Source organism: Solea senegalensis, linkage group LG1 (genome assembly GCF_019176455.1).
Source record: "Solea senegalensis isolate Sse05_10M linkage group LG1, IFAPA_SoseM_1, whole genome shotgun sequence".
NCBI classification, from domain to species: Eukaryota; Metazoa; Chordata; class Actinopteri; order Pleuronectiformes; family Soleidae; genus Solea; species Solea senegalensis.
Window position 1 is genome coordinate 23,135,068 of NC_058021.1, and position 16,679 is coordinate 23,151,746.

Here is a 16,679-nt window from a genome sequence, read left to right on the forward strand (position 1 = left end):
GAAACTTTAAAAACACTTTTCACACAACTTTTCAGCTATCTTCTTTAGTTTCTTTGCTCCGTTGAACAAAGAAATCATTCAAACTCAACGCTGATCAACATTTTCTACACGTTCTAACATTTTATGGATCAAACAATGAATAATGGAAGAAATAATCATCTATGTCTATGCTAATTGGATGAATCTAATAAATGAAAACAAAGTAACAATCTCTGCCAAAAAAGCAGCAAAGTTCTTTAAAAATGTGTACGTTTTTCAAATCGTATCAAATTACACGGAATCTTCCCAGAATCCTGAAGTCTAATTTACATTTCCTGCTCGTGCTCCGACGTCTTACCTCGTAGATGTGGTACAGGTTGGAGCCCTCGTCTGGCCAGTAATGGTAGCACTGCTTCACGCCGCTCTCGACGAGAGGCGTCAGCATGACGATGACAACGCAGCCGTTCTCCCACACCATCTGAAACCAGAACATGTGCTCGCTCAGACTCTTTAACCCTGGAGACTTCTCATTACTGTAACTCCTGGACTGGTGGAGGATAAAGTGGTAGAAGATACCGGAAAGCAGACAAATATACTTGTCATTACGGACCTTTGAACGTTTGTGACGTCAGCTTCTCAGTACCGTGATTCCTAAATGGTTAAACACTTGCCAGATATAGAGAGTGAAAGTTATCTTGGACAAGGGCAGAAGAACTCACTCACTCAACATTTTATTGACAATTCTACAGCCATGAAATCTAAAATCCAGACGTCATGATCAGGTTAAAGCTGTGTTTTCTTTAACATCGACATCGGATTGATTGTTTGCATCGTAGTGTGGTACAGTACGGTTTTGAGCGGTAACATGGAAGAAACACCAGTCGATCCAATCAGCTGACTGATTGTGAGTCTAGCTCCACCCACATCGTACCAGTACTCTGGTACCCCAAGGCAAGGGTACTGGAGAATGGAACGGTTGTGGCCGGTTATTTTGGTTTGTATTCCGGAAGGAAATATACGGCGGAAACGCCAAAATAGCAAGTAGGGCCATTTCCTCGAGGACTTACTTCTTAGTTGAGTCGCCCCCCTGTGGCCATTCTGGAGAACACAGGTTTTGGGTTAATTCTGCATTGGCTTCACATTTTAAAACACAGTCTGTGTTTGAAACTTTGGAAACAGACTAAATGGAAGTGGAGCGTTGTAATTGCTGCTGCTCCCGACTGGGTGATTTGGAGAGCGAGGTGCGGCGTGCTCTCGTATTTCTCCTGCTGGCAGTCATATTGTCACAGCCGGAGGGTGAGAGGGCGCTGGCTCTGGAGATCCATTCTCCTCGACTGTGATCAGAGGCAACAGTCAGCTGTTAATGGAAGCCATAAAACAACGGCGCTCCCACATCATCACCGCGCCAGATAATCAAGATGGATACACCTGTCGTCCAGTCAGGGACACCAACACCACCGCTGCTCCTGCTTCTGCTCCTGCTGCTGCTCCTGCTTCTGCTCCTGCTGCTTCTGCTGCTGCTGCTGAGTTACTGCTCCTCTCAACTCTTTCACTGAACTCTGTTGCACTTTTCCGTGGATTGTCATCGCACAGATGTGACCGGACAGTTTCCAAGGGCGACTCATCGGAATCCTCATGGAGAAGATGTTGTGTGATGTGATAAGTGTTGCCTGATAAGTTGCGATAAAAAGGCCGTACACCAATGATTTGTATCGTAACAGCTTTTTATCCTACGAGAGTACATGAGAGTGCGTCCGTCGTCTACTGTTACATCATCACTGTCCATGTGCATGTCGTTGTATATTGAGGGTCAGGGTTAGGATTAGGCCAGTAGTAATTGTGGTTAAGGTTAGAGTAAGTCTCCAGGAAATGAATGTAAGTCAATGCAATGTCCACTCAAGTCAAGAATGTCCAACATGTGTGAGTGTGTGTGTGTCTGTGAGTGCATGTGTCTGTGTGTGCGTGAGTGCGTGTGTGTCTGTGTGTCTGTGTGTGTGTGTCTGTGTGTGCGTGAGTGCATGTGTGTCTGTGTGTGCGTGAGTGTGTGTGTGTCTGTGTGTGTGTGAACATGATGGTAAAACAGAGATTAATAACAACACTGACAGAACAGGCTGGTCTCCCATGCGACTCGCAGCACTAATGAAAATCGGCTCTTGTTTAAGAGGAGAGAAAGTATCGATTGTAAGTGTGTGTGTGTTTTACCTGCCAGAAATCAGCCACCGTGGAGGGAAGAGGGCCTTGGGTTGCGATGTACGCTGGGTTCCTGGGATCGTGATCCATCTGAGGAAGGAGAGATGACGACATCAGGTCAGAAATATCTCATGATATCGAGCAGAGTCGCCCCCTGATGGCTTTTCCAAAAAAAATGTCACTCCCTTCTTTAATTAAGACTCTATTGTCCTCAGTGGAAAAGGCAGCACCTGTGTGTTTGAGTGTGATCTCAGCGTCACGTTACAGAACGTTCTGACAGACGTGACCACGTCTCGCTCTCTGAAGTTAATCGTACGTTTGATGGTTCTCGTGTTTCCTCAGCTGGAGGGGGCGAGGTGCGCCGCGTGACTTCCTCTGCACGACTTGATGGAAATTAGAGCGCGAGGCGTCGAGGACGAGAGACGAGCGTGAGGCGAATGTGTGAGGAAGTGAGTGACACTTCCTGCCTATTACTATGCAAATTGTGTGGTAATAATGGGCAAGACCAATTTAGCTGGAGGCAATTACAGGGGGAGACAAATCATTTCTGCGGCTTCTCTGTGAACACAAACAACATCGTCTCTAATGTTCCTCTGTTCTGTTTATGAAGGCCAGACAATAACGCGACGCTAATGAGCTCAGAGAGAGAAAAGGGCGACATGGCACTGCCCATTTACGCTCATTAAAACGTCCGAATTACATAAAATAACGTAGCAGGAGGCAGAGCTGTGCTTTTAAAAAGACGTTTGAAGGTAAAAACTGTTTACGTTTAGGTGTGCGGACACACCCACTGGACAGGTGAGAAAAACAAGAGATCTGGAGCAGCAATCCACTGATGTGTTTCACAGTGAATGAAAGTGTTCAACTAAAGACACGGGGAGGAATTTGAAAATCAGGGAGTATGAAATTGAAAGATGCACCGGGACAAATAAAGAAAGACAAGAGAGACCGGAGATGACGAGTTGACGTAGAAAAGGAGGGAAAATGTTCAGAAGACAAAAATAATTGTAACTTTAATCTCAGAACTCTGAAAAGTTCAATCTCAATATATAAGAAAACTATTAGAAAAAAATGCAAGGTGGGCGGGCTCAAAGCCTGGTTCATTTGCATTATTTTCTGATAAAATTTTCTTAGATTTAGATTTGACGCAGATCTTTTTAGTTTAGTTTAGATTTGAATAATTTTTCTTTTTAAATTTGCAAATAAATATAGTAAAAAATAATTATTTGACTATTTTACTTTTATCATGATTTATGTTCTCGTGGTTTTGTGTTATTGTACTTTTTAATTTTTAAATATTCTACAGAATAAGAAGAATATAAACTTACACCATTTTTTATTTTCAATATCAATTAGTGTGTGTGTGTGCACAAATGCTCAGTTTTTTAAATGCTAAATATTTCTCATGCTTCCTAACAGAAACAGAAAATTTGCTCTAAATCTTCTTCTTCTTAACTTTTCTGCAGTAAACACACAAACTAATGTCAGATTATCAGAGTCAAAGACGAGCACTTTCTCAACAGCCTGCACCGATCCATGTTTTCTGTCTCAAATGAGAAGAGATTAATTAATATTCATGGTGCAGAACATAAACACTAGCTGAGGCAAAGCTAGCGTTGCATCAAAATTGATACTGTACGACGCAAGGCTGCTTTTGTTCCCGTGGTGGAGATTCAGATTTGTGAAGTTCAGGGTTTAAGGTGAATGTGTTCCTGTTCTCACTGATGCATGTACGCGAATGAAAATAAAAACTAACATTAAAACATGTTTTTTTCCACAGAGATCATAAAAACAGAAGAGTTTTATTTTGAAGGCCAGGTTGAAATGACGCGGTATGAAAATAATGTTTGGTTCATTCAAGGATCGTCTGCATCGCTCTCATGTTTAAACAAACAGTGACTTTTATTTGATCAGAATATTAAATTGACAGATAACGTGAAAAGGTTTGTAGGATTTTCTAAGAAAACCTTAAAATGAGAGATTTACATAAAAACTGGTCTTTTATTTTCAAAGAATAATTACAAAAAACCCTAAACCCTTCTACATACTGTAATCACAATTCACAAACTGATCTTTGGCCACTTGATGTCCGCATGTTGTCACCAAACACCAAACTAAAGTCTGCAGTATCGTCATAGCAGACTTTTCTGACTCAAATCAAAGTTCACAGAGAAAACCGTCACTTTTAGCTCACGTGAACACGAGCCGCTGATTGCTAAGTTTGTAATTCTTGGGTCCATCAGTACAAACGGTTTCAAACGTCAAAGTCTGAACTCAGTGGATCAAAGACTCTCGTCTGCAACGATGTAACATTTTCTCTCTGGACTTTACAAAAGTGACACAAACTCAGGTTTGAGCGTCTGACACTGAGATCAAACATATGATTATGATATTGCAGACTTAGATCATGGAGGGTTAGGGTCCAAAGGTGAGTTCAGAGTGTGGGTACTTACGATGGGGCTGGCATTGATGTAGTCAGAGTTCCCGTGGCTGCTCTCCACCTTCAAAGTGATCCTGGAGTGATCGTCTGGAAGACAAACGGAGGAATTCATCACAACTGTTTAAAAAAACACGTCCAGTGAGTTCCCGAGTAAACAAGAGTCTCACCGTTGTCTTAATGAAGGAGAACAAAGAAAGTCTCTGTCACATTTACTGGTTTGTGAAGTTTGATTTCTGAACTTAAAAAATGTGTCCTCGGCTTTTTCTTCAGACTTGCTCATCGATGTATTTACTGTCGAGAGGAAACTTGAGACTTAACGGGACGAGTGAGTCGTTTTCAACATAATCAGTTCAATAACCGATAAACTGTCCACTGAGGCACAAGACAAAAGTATGATGTTTGCTTCAGTGGTTGAAATTAAGTTTAGTCTCCAGGAAATCGATGTCCCCAAATTTGAACTTAGACGATTTGTATTTCTGTCTCGGACTCAGTTTAGGAACATTTGGACAAAAAGTAACGCATCATAGGAAAGAGAGGACAGTTAGGGAAGGAGACAAAATCTGCGACAGTAGGACAGTTTGGGAAATAGAACACAGTGGGAAAGTGAGGACAGTTTTGGTAGAAATTTAGTAGTGTGAGTGAAGTCTGGAAAAAGACTACAACTTAGGAAAGCAAGGACAGCTTGGCATAGTGAGGACACTTTGGAATGAATACGAAAATAATGAAAAGGTGGGGGGACAGTTTTTGAACACTGGGGCAAGTCTGGAAACATTGAGGACATTTGAGGATAGTATGGAGACTTTGGGAAAGTTCACACATCTTAATAATAAGACAGTAAGGAAAGGTTAGCGAAACCAGGGACACGTTAGAAAAGTAGGGACAGTTTGGGACTTTGCAGAAGTTAGAATGATTTGGAAGAAAATAGAATATAACGGGAAAGTGAGGACAGTTTTTAAAATGACATACAAACTTGCTCTGTCAGTAACATTCGTGCAGTGATGACGGGAATATTTGGTGCGTGGTGAATGAGTCTGAGTCTGAGTCTGACGCCTGACACGTTTCAGCGCGGAGAGCCGTCGTCAAATCTTCTGCAGAAGCCAGTGCTTCAAATGTGGGAAGTGCAATTTCTTCCCGACAAACTTCTCCGGCTTCATTTTTTCTACGGGTTATTTCCACAGAAGCTTAGACATTTGAATCATTGATGAGGGCAGTGCAGGAGAGCTTTAATAGAAAACTCATTTACAGCCCTGCTGCTCACTGCAGCTGCTCACTGCAGCGATAATGGAGACTGTGCTCGGAGAATACTGGGAATGTTGTGGTGAGGTGTTGCCATGTTTGAGCGAGAGTCACCAGGAAGTGTCACCTACTGTCTTTCCTTTACACGAATGACGTAAAACAACATTCATTAATGTTCTATGTGGAACTTTTTTGCCTCCAATGCATAGTTTGAGTCATTAAAGGTCACATACGCTACATTTGGGCTCACATGATGTTAGCAGACATAATCATTTACAGTATGTCATAAATATGGAGTTGAGTAGCGTTTCCCAAACTTTTCTAAACGTGAGCGACGTTTTAAAGACGATAAACCAATCGTGTCAAGAGCAAAATATCTGAAACAGCTCATTTGTAACTGAATTTCCGGGAGCCGTTCAGGGAATTGATTTCAACTTTATTTTAAGCATGTTATTTAAAACATAAACACAAAAATCCCATCTAAATGGTTTGGAAAATTCGGTAAGTTTGTTTGTGGACGCCCAAAAGCATCTACCTCAACCCATCTTTGGGTCCCGACCCAGGTGTTGGTTATCACTGTGGTAGAACAGGAAGCCTGTGCTCTGGTAGCTGGTCCGTCCAAAAACACCCGCACACTGTTTCATTTAAATGTGAATATGAGCCACGGCCACATTTAAAGTTTTTGTCTACCTGAACGCAGCAGCATTACGCTTTCAGGGTTTTACTTAGACCAGAAGTCTTTTTCCTCCGGGAATTATTAATAACTTGATGCATACGTGATATAAAATGTCCAATCTGCAGCACTGAAACATGATCACAAGTGCATTTTGTACAAAAAGTGCAAAATAAACACTTCTTTTATTGTAAACCAGGTGACGTTTCGAGGCCCAAGGCCTTCTTCAAACAAGGTCTTGAGCCCAAAACGTCACCCAGTCAAGACACGTCCTGATTATCATCACTTTGCATTTTGTACCATTAAAAGTCCAGGTCCAGGTCTAGTCAAGTCTCCGGCTCCAACTTGTTTAAGTCACCCAAGAAGAATCCGAGTGGGAATACTAGACTCATCAGTAAATCCACGTACAGGAAACATATGAATAAAAAGGTTGTATATTAAACATGAATCATATCAGTGGCAGCTTTTCAAAGAGTTTTGGTTTAATGTTTCTGTTTGAGACGGGAAACGATTCCCAGCATCTTTGTATCGCAATAATTCATTATAATAAGCTACATTATCATGGCCTATGAACAAAAATCTAACAAAAACCTCAATATCCTTTTTCGTTTGATTTCTAGAGAGAAAACCCATGGATGCAAATGTATCGCAGGTTGGGGTAGAGTGGCTCAGTGGTTAAGACCGGTACCCTGTGTGCGAAAGACGCCATGGTCACAAGTTCGACTCCACCCCTGGCTGATTGTACTCAATTCCACTGTAAGTCGCTTTGCTAAATTTCGCTCTGCTAAATGACATGTAATGTAATGGTTAGCCGCAGGTTAGCCATTGTTAGAAACAGTAGCTACAATTAAACAGAAGAATCCTAACTCTGGGTTTTAGGGCTGTAAAGTCCTGATATCAACGTAGTATAGTATAGAGTATATTTCCATGCGCTATGATATTGCGCAGATGCATGTGATGCAAAACGCTTCCCCCTCCCGACTAGTCCATTTTCAGTCGAAATTTCAGGGCTTCAGTCGACCAAAAATTTCTTTGGTTGATTACAGCTCTACTGGGTTTATTAGCTTGTCCTGCTGAAACAACGTCCTACGGCCTCAGAAATTCCGAGTTCCAGCTACAAATGGAACACAGAATAATGTTTCTGTAGCCTTTGTTTCGTGCCCACTACGGTTATTTTCAACAAGCGTCTAAATGATGAAAGTCACACAGAAGCATAAAACACAGGTTTGATGTCTTACATGCCACCACAGCAGCAGAGCGGTTCTTCTTTACGTTGCCGTCCTTCAGGCCGATGGTGGAGGCGTTGGGTTCCGCCTGATACGCACACAGCGCCTCCCACTCCTTCTCCAGGCGGTCCTTGTTCTTCAGGTGGTCCTCCATGTAGGACTGGAGGAGAAGAGGAGCAGCGGGAGGAGGTGAGTAAAGGAGTCAGACAGAAGATTGACGGATGGATTTCTGTATGTGATGTGTCATCGCTGGAATATAAAGACGGGACCTATGTCCATCACCACGGTTACCACGGTTACTAAACAACAATGAAGTCTGAGGCACAACATGACCGATCAGGTTACAACGGATACTTTCACGATCTCAACGGTACGAGGTGGACTATCTACCAATCAGTGGCATGTGTGGGTGGTTTGGGTGGATCCTGGCGCCTGTTCCACGGGCAGTTCCACTACAGGCAGCAGTAGCGTCGCCTTTCAACTGCAAGGTAAAGGGTTTGAGTCCCAGCTCCACTAGTCTAAATGCTAATGTGTCCCTTGGCAAGACCCATAACCCCAGGACTTCTAAGAGGCGAAAAGTATGTAGCACTGGAAGAGATGTAGAAGGAAACATGAAATGAAGGTGGAATAAAGTAAAATAAGAGATCCCGCAAAGTCTCCAAGTTTGACCCATGGAAACAATTTTTTGTTTAGCATAGCAACGAACACACAAACACTTTGCAAGATCTCGTTTTTGTCAACCTTCAATTTATTTTCCTTCCATGTCCCTCATGGGGCTCCGTCCAAAAGCTAGCAATAGCTGTTCCACTTTTGCTGGCCATCTCATGCAAGCTCCGCCCCCAAAACATAGTAACGTTTTTGTAACCGTAAAACAGTGATAAAAATTGCTTGTTTTTTGCATCATTATTCCATCTGTTTTGTCTGTATTTAGAAAATGTACGGATACATTTACGGAGTCTTAAAAATCAAGACATAAAAAACAGTAGCAGCAAAAGTAGCTGTCGGTGGACAGAATATCGTTAAAACTGTGATTAAAATGAAAAATTTTCTTCTCCAAACTTTTGCTAAAGAACTGGTTCGATATATGACTTTCTTTTGGACTTTTTTTGTTAATTTCAGACAAGTTCATGCATCGATGTCTCTCAGGGAGCGTGATGAGAATTTCAAAAACAAAGATGAAAGTGTTTCAGGACTAAATTACAGACCTGCGCTTTAATCAGTGAGTGTAAATCAGTCTTATCTTCTCTGACTCTGGTTAATGAAGATCATTTCCAGCCGGGTCATTATTACCTCAGCCAGTATTTCATAATGAAAGCAGTCAGAGTGACATTGATCAGTTGGCCTTGGGTTCACGCGCACATGCGTGACAGTGTAGACTGCGAAGCGGCAGTGGACGCGGCGCCTCTGTGTCCATGTCAGACGTGGACATTGGCGGCCGTCGCGTCACAAAGTATGGATTGTTTGTAATGGATGAGGGAACAAAAATGAGCTGGCAAGGCTCTTTAAATGGCTCCGGCGATGATTTATGGTGGCAGTTACAAAATGGGGCGGCCGATCTTAATCAGAATTAGATTAAAAAAAGAAAAAAGAAAAAAGAAAAAAAAAGGCTAATGGCTTCCCACTCAAATGGGAGTTGGTTAAAAATGGAGGGGGAAAGTGTTTTAATCAAAGGTTTGTATGGGATTTTAACAAACACGTGCACTAACTGATCAGTCTTTGTATATATTCTAAAACACAAGAGATCATTTATGTTTGAGTGACAACAAATGATTCAATGATTCTCTCCTTTCAGGGTTCAAAGAAAGTTTGAAATGTAAAATAATTACAGTTTAAAATGCAAATTGACATCCAGTACTATCATTTCAAGTGTAATGTTTTATGTATCTTCTCTGAACTACAGTGCAGTACCACTAATAGAGACATGAGGCGACAGAGAGCAGAACTGTAGCTAGATAAAACCAGCTCTGTATTTGTGTGCAGAATGTCATTAAAAAAATGTGACAATGTCACTTCTCTACATGGTTGTTGAAGAAGGGGGTTTGATATCGGAGAGTTTACGATAAAGTGAATTAACGATAAAGTGAGTTTACAATAAAGTGAGTTTGTGACAGAAAAAAGGTCTCGAAGAGGTAAGACATACAAGAACACACACACACACACTCCATCACCCTCTCACCTCTGCCCTCACTCTCTCACTCCCTAATGCCACAGTAACAGGGTTTTTGTGTAAAAGGATTATTGCAATCCAATCAGCAGATGCTGAGATCACCATGTGTCGACCAAACACTGAATAATCCTCTCACCGCTGGGGGAGTGAGGGGGTGTGGAGGGTTTGGGCAGAGTGTGCGTGTGTGTGTGTGTGTGTGTGTGTGGGGGGGTGCTCAATAAAACACTGCTTTGCAGTAAGACTCATCCTGTCATCCTGAGCCTCTGACACTCAATCTGAGCACCTGTAGCAAACACAGCGGGGGGCCGATGTAATCCAGCGGCCATTTTGGGTCGAAGCAGAATACTGTGACTTAAAAAAATAAAGATTGTGTTGTTTAATCAGAGTCTGTGTATAAAGTACCTTAAAGGTGATACTTGAGTAAAAGTGTGTGATCAGGAAATGACTTGTAAAATAATAAGTAAAAGTCTTAAAGTTTATGACATTTACTGTACACATTTTAACTACTTCTCATGAGTCTAACTAAATCAAATCTACGCTTGCTTTAGTCAGCAACATCTCAAACGTAACATCTTAAATGTTCTTAAATTACTTTGAATATTAATTCCACAATTTTTTGTGGAATTAATAAACAACGTCGCGTCGCTGTTTCTCTGATGGTTAGCCCGAGATACGTTAGGTGGAACACGGTGAACTCTTTCAACGTAGGAAAACCTTATACCCTTATATCTGTGACCAGGTGAGTGTTCCAGTGCTTCACGCTGCGCTGCCACCCACAGGTGTGGCATGGTCATGACACAGATCAGTGGCGTATTTATGTGTTTTTTTTATAAATGAATATCCGGTGTGTACGATGTTTGCGAGTTTACGGAGGAAAGTGAAGTCGTTCTTTGTTTTTTGCAGGATTCTGATTGGTTGGCATGGCTCTACGGTTCCCGATACACTGCCACCTACAGGTTTGGCAAGGTCATTACAGCGTTCAGTGGCGATGTTATGGGGAATTTTACAGATGAAATCTTGTGTGATGTTTGTACAAGTTATTGATTGCAAAAGTCGCCTCACACATGTTATTAAAGAGTAAACAAGCAGATTTTCCTGCGAAAACACAGTCAAACAGCTCAGAGTGTGTAAAATGAGAAGTGGGCAGGTGGAAGAGACTGCCTCTCAGAAACCACTCACCAGTATCATGTGACCTGTGGAGATGTCCATGCTGGAGTGGACAGGCTCCTCGCTCCAGGAGGAGATGCTGCTCCGCGCAGACGGACTGACGGCTGCGCCACCGCCGCCGTCACTGAACTGTGACGACACGCTGTTGATCCTGGACGAGATGGGTTCTGGACGCTCGGCTGGAGGTTTGACCGCCATACGCTGACGACACAGTTCCTGCAGGAGAACAAGGCTCAGGTCAAACTGACGAACTCAACCAAGAAAACAACACTGACCCTGATTTGGTAATTACAGAAGAGGCGTAAACGTAAAAGGTATAACAAAAGGTGAATTTGTTAATGTCTACATTGCATCAGGTTGTAAAGTTTATATTAGTTATGAATGGAATGTTTTTTTTCACTTTTTCTTTTTAATTTATGTTTAAAATAAAGAAATGAATTAAAACACAAACTTGCTAATGCTAATCATTGGGCTCAGGCGTAAATCGCGACGTCTCACTACATCTATATCTATATCGTCAGTTATTAAATCACAAATAAGTGTTTTCAGGTCCAATCTGTTGATAAATAACTTCTTTAAGTACAAAAATACACATATTTATTTGTGAAATAATAATAATATTTATATATAATATTATAATTATTTAATAGTAATTGTTATGAGGAAACAAACGAAAACAAACATTTAAAGTCTAAATATTTTTTTTTTTGTTTAAATATACTGATCAGTGTATATAGTTCACAGTGTATATTGATCATTGAAATCTCAGATGTCTTGTTTTTATCCCTAAACAAAAATTCATCAGTTTTAATGATTTCTAAAAACAGAGAATATTCACATTAAAGGAGCTGAAAGATAAAATAACTCAAATAGCTTAACGAGCGACACGGTGAGTTTGTACTAATCTAAAAATGGGTGTGGTTAATGTGTGACGACCTTCAAGGAACAAACACTTCAAAAAACTTTTCTTTAATAAAACCCTGGCTCTCTGTTTCAATCACGGCGCTGCCATGACCCGGAGATTCTGGAAACACGTGGGAGCGACAACAATGAGCAAGATAAACTTATCGAACACAACAAAGCCGACGTCCAGCAGCTGCAGTGAAGTGGCAATTTTTTCAAGGACGTGTGTGAATAAAAAAATAAGGAACTCTGAGTTTTTACATGAGAAATGTTTCTGTGTCGGAGTGCTGTCGCTGTGTGTCTTTCTGTGCTTGGACTGTACCACGTCCAACAAGGACTGTACCACCTCCAACCTCCTCCACCTCCAACAAGGACTTTACCACCTCCAACAAGGACTGTACTAACTCCAACAAGGACTGTACCAGCTCTAACAAGGACTGTACTACCTCCAACAAGGACTGTACCACCCCAACAAGCACTCTACCACCTCCAACAAGGGTGTACCACCTACACCTCCAACAAGGACTGTACCAATTCCAACAAGGACTGTACCACCTACACCTCCAACAAGGACTGTACCAACTCCAGCAAGGACTGTACCACCTCCAACAAGGACTGTACCACCTCCAGCAAGGACTGTACCAACTCCAACAAGGACTGTACCACCACCTCCAACAAGGACTGTACACAAGGACTGTACCACCACCAACAAGGACTGTACCAACTCCGACAAGGACTGTACCACCTACACCTCCAACAAGGACTGTACCACCACCAACAAGGACTGTACCACTCCGACAAGGACTGTACCACCTACACCTCCAACAAGGACACAAGGACTGTAACTCCGACAAGGACTGTACCACCTCACCTCCAACAAGGACTGTACCACCTCCAACAAGGACTGTTCCATGGCTTAGCTCAGCACGGCTCAGCATGGCTGATTTACTTTGCTTCATAGTTGCTCTCGGTGTTGTAATGTAACAAAAAAAACATTTCGTAATTGTTCACTCTGATTGTCGTGTGCACGTTTGACATTTACAGAAACAGGACGTGTGGCTAAAGTAGCCGCTAACGTCCAGCACTAATACAAAATTCAGTTTGTGGTTGGATGAAATTTTTGAAAAATCTGTGAATTTATCCTTAATAAGATTATTATGATAGATTTTAGTATTTGACCATTTGTTCATTGGCTAAAAAAAAACCTCATATTTGATGTCAGAGCGATTTCCTTTAGCTTATGTTCAAAGGTTTCAGAACAGAACCTTAGTTGGGCAATAACAAAAAACATATTATTGAGCGGGTTCTGCACTAAAAGTTTTATAAAGTCAATATAGCGATGAATCACAACACAAGCTCTAAGTTTAAGGGCCGGAATTTCTTCTGTGACTATTTTTGAACAAATCACTACTGAGAACGTATTTACTTCATTTGTTTTGATTTGAATGAAGTCATTCTTCAGCTTGAGTGAATAAAAACTCACTGGCTCAACACCACGGAGGCCAACTATCGAAACTTTAACAAGGCGCGTCTGCCTCGTCAGCTCTGCTTTAATGAACCAAGGTTAAAGGAGCAGCCCGCCTCTTTTGGGCATCGGGCCAAGGAATGTGATTGACGCCGCATGAGCGACGCAAATCAGGCATCACGGCGGCAGCCATGTGCCACCCTGAAGACCCCATCTTTAATAAAAAGCTTGTTAGTGGCTCTGAGTTTGGGGGTCGGGTTGAGCCGGTGCCAGCGGGGCTCCGGTGTGTCCACAGAGACGCCTCTGTTTACACAAACCTTTGACCACAACACGTGTGTGCGTGTGTTTCTGTTCTCAAACAAACAAACAAACAAAGAGAAGCAGGAAGGACAGAGAGTAATGGAAAAAAGACTGAATAAAACAAAATAATTTATAACCATAAGTAGCTAAGAATATAAATTTGTCATTAAAAGCAGCATTTTTATTTTTTTAACTTGGATTAGATTTAAAAAAACACGTTAGTGAGAGGCAAAATGTAGATATTTTCAAAAGGTGAGTATCATCGGCATAGTGGATTACATTAGCAAGAGAAAAAATGTGGATATTACAAAAGTGTGGTGGCCGAAAATTGAACCACAAATGTTTGGAGGTACCAGATAAGGCCATGCTCATTAGTAGCAGTTTAAAAAATCAAGATGAGGAAACTTTATTGTCAGTGTGCAGTGGACAACGTTGTTTCCTTGACAACCAAACAACACAGGTGCGTTCTTTATTCTGTCTATTAACCTCTGCTGCTGGATCACAAGTCATTTCTTTTTAATCCCGTTCTACTTTACTCTCTTCCGTTCTATAATCCTGAGATTATTACAATCAGAACACAAATAATAAATGGCATATTTAACGATGAAAAATATGCAAATATGGAGTTGGATAGTGGAAAGATATCGTTTAATGAGATATTTAAAGGGGTTAAGATAAAATCTCAATTTGTGGAAAAATTTAGTTGAGTTCAACAAAGTGCAATCCCATTTAAATCCCATCTGATTATTATTTTATTTTATCATTTTTTTTTTACATCCAGTTGATAAAAATGACTCAGATTTAAAGATAAAAACTGAATTTGCGACGTCGTGAACTCCGGGGAGCGTCTGACTGACATCATCGCACCGAGCATTCCGACTCTCTGCACACGTCCCTCTGTTGACGCCTGTCAGCCAATCCCATGTCACCATTTCACTGGGATGTTTGGAGTGACAGGCCTAGCCGGGCAGAGTGGGAGGGGCCTTGTGTGTGACAGGTTTGTGTGTGTGTTCTTCAGACCCATTGCCAGACCTCAGTCTTAAGACGGGCATATGAAATTCATGGGGGCACAATTATTAGCCTACAGTTCGTATATTTTTTATTATCCTATACTCTATTCGCGCAGCATGTAATCATCACGTTAAACCCGTTGTATAGACTACAACCAGTGTGTAATTTGTAAATCATAAGGTGCCGGAACGCAAAGCACATATGACAGGCAGGGATGACGAGACAGGCACAGGTCATCAACATCAACACACACATGCCCACTTATAATGCTGTGGGACTTACAACCCTCAATTTAAAATAATATCCATGGTATAAATGTTATGATAATAATTTGCAATTATTAAATGCCCACATCACCACAGGTGAGACCATAGGTGTCAGATACGCCGGGCACATGTCCCCATCACTATTTATGATCAACAATTTTGTCCATAAATTTATCTTTAACACTCGAAATAGCAGAAATAATGTACCTACTATAAATAACGTAGTGGTCATTTTAACTGTTCATAATTCATTTGCTTATAATTTCAATCAAATTACAAGTGAAAATAAATAGATGTGTAATATGAATACAGGTGATGAGTAAGCAAAATGAGAATTCTCTCTTCTTCCTTTTCTTTCCAAAACTCTGGAGCGTGCTATCTATAATCAACTCTCTTCCTACCTTCACCGGAACAACCTTCTCGATCCTCATCAGTCTGGTTTTAAAGCAGCTCACTCGACCAAAACTGCACTTCTTGCTGTCACTGAGCAACTCCACACTGCCAGGGCTGCCTCTCTCTCCTCTGTGCTCATCTTCTTGGACCTTTCTGCAGCGTTTGTCACAGTTAACCACCAGATCCTTACTTCAACACTTACCCTACACTTATCCTACTCTCATCCTATCTTCAAGACCGAACATACAGAGTAACCTGGACAGACTCTGTGTTGGAACCCTGTCCTCTGGCTACTGGGGTCCCTCAGGGTTCTGTCTTGGGCCCTCTCCTCTTCTCTCTATACACCAACTCTCTTGATTCTGTTATTCACTCTCATGGTTTTTCCTATCACAGCTACACCAATGACACCCAACTCATTCTCTCTTTTCCCCGCTCTGAAACACATGTAGCAGAATGGATCTCCGCTTGTCTGACCGACATCTCTCAGTGGATGTCTGACCATCACCTGAAACTCTGAGTAAAAAACTGAGTTTCTTTTTCTCCCAGGAAAGGGCTCTCCCACCACAAACCTGACCATTACCCTCGACAACTCTGTGGTAGCTCCTTCCAAACTTCCAACTTAGCAAAATTCTCTCACACTACACGGCGCCGCTCCCTTCACTGGCTTCCTGTAGCTGCTCGCATCCACTTCAAGACTCTAGTGCATGCGTTCCATGCTACAAACGGATCCGGTCCAGCCTACATCCAGGACATGATCAAAACCTACACCCCAGCCCGCCCACTCCGCTCTGGCTTGCTGCCCCCTCACTGAGAGGATCGCAGAGACAGTCACAGAACTCAAGACTGTTCACTGTCCTAGCTCCCAAATGGTGGAACAAACTCCCCATCAACATCCGGACAGTGGAAAGCCTCCACATCTTCCACCACCGACTAAAAACACATTTCTATCGACTCTACCTAGACTGAGACAACGACGACTACAAAAAAAAAGCCAAGCACTTACTTGTGACTGAACTTATGACTAGCATTTTATAGTTTGGCTTACTTGAAGCACTTACTTACTTCTAGCTCTTGTTTGTACCCAAATGTTTAAATGCATTTATTGTAAGTCGCTTTGGATTAAAGCGACTGCCAAATGACATGTAATGTAATGTAAAAAGTGAGAAAATGTGTTAATTTACGAACAGACATTGAATCCGTTCTTGAAATTACAGCCCCTTTTATTTTTTGTCATTTATAACACAATAGAAATTAATTATTAAA

At 41.7% G+C, this 16,679-nt stretch overlaps 1 protein-coding gene across 1 annotated transcript in view; it reads right to left on the reverse strand.

Moving 5' to 3' along the window:
* LOC122767612 (receptor-type tyrosine-protein phosphatase N2-like) overlaps positions 1-16,679 on the reverse strand; it is a 109,071-nt gene that overhangs the window by 12,863 nt on the left and 79,529 nt on the right. Inside the window, exons 14-18 of the mRNA XM_044022995.1 lie at positions 11,091-11,294; positions 7,757-7,904; positions 4,623-4,696; positions 2,182-2,259; positions 338-457 (exon numbers count right to left, since the gene is read on the reverse strand). Coding sequence (XP_043878930.1) covers positions 338-457; positions 2,182-2,259; positions 4,623-4,696; positions 7,757-7,904; positions 11,091-11,294 — 624 coding nt within the window. The remainder of the gene's footprint in view (positions 1-337; positions 458-2,181; positions 2,260-4,622; positions 4,697-7,756; positions 7,905-11,090; positions 11,295-16,679) is intronic.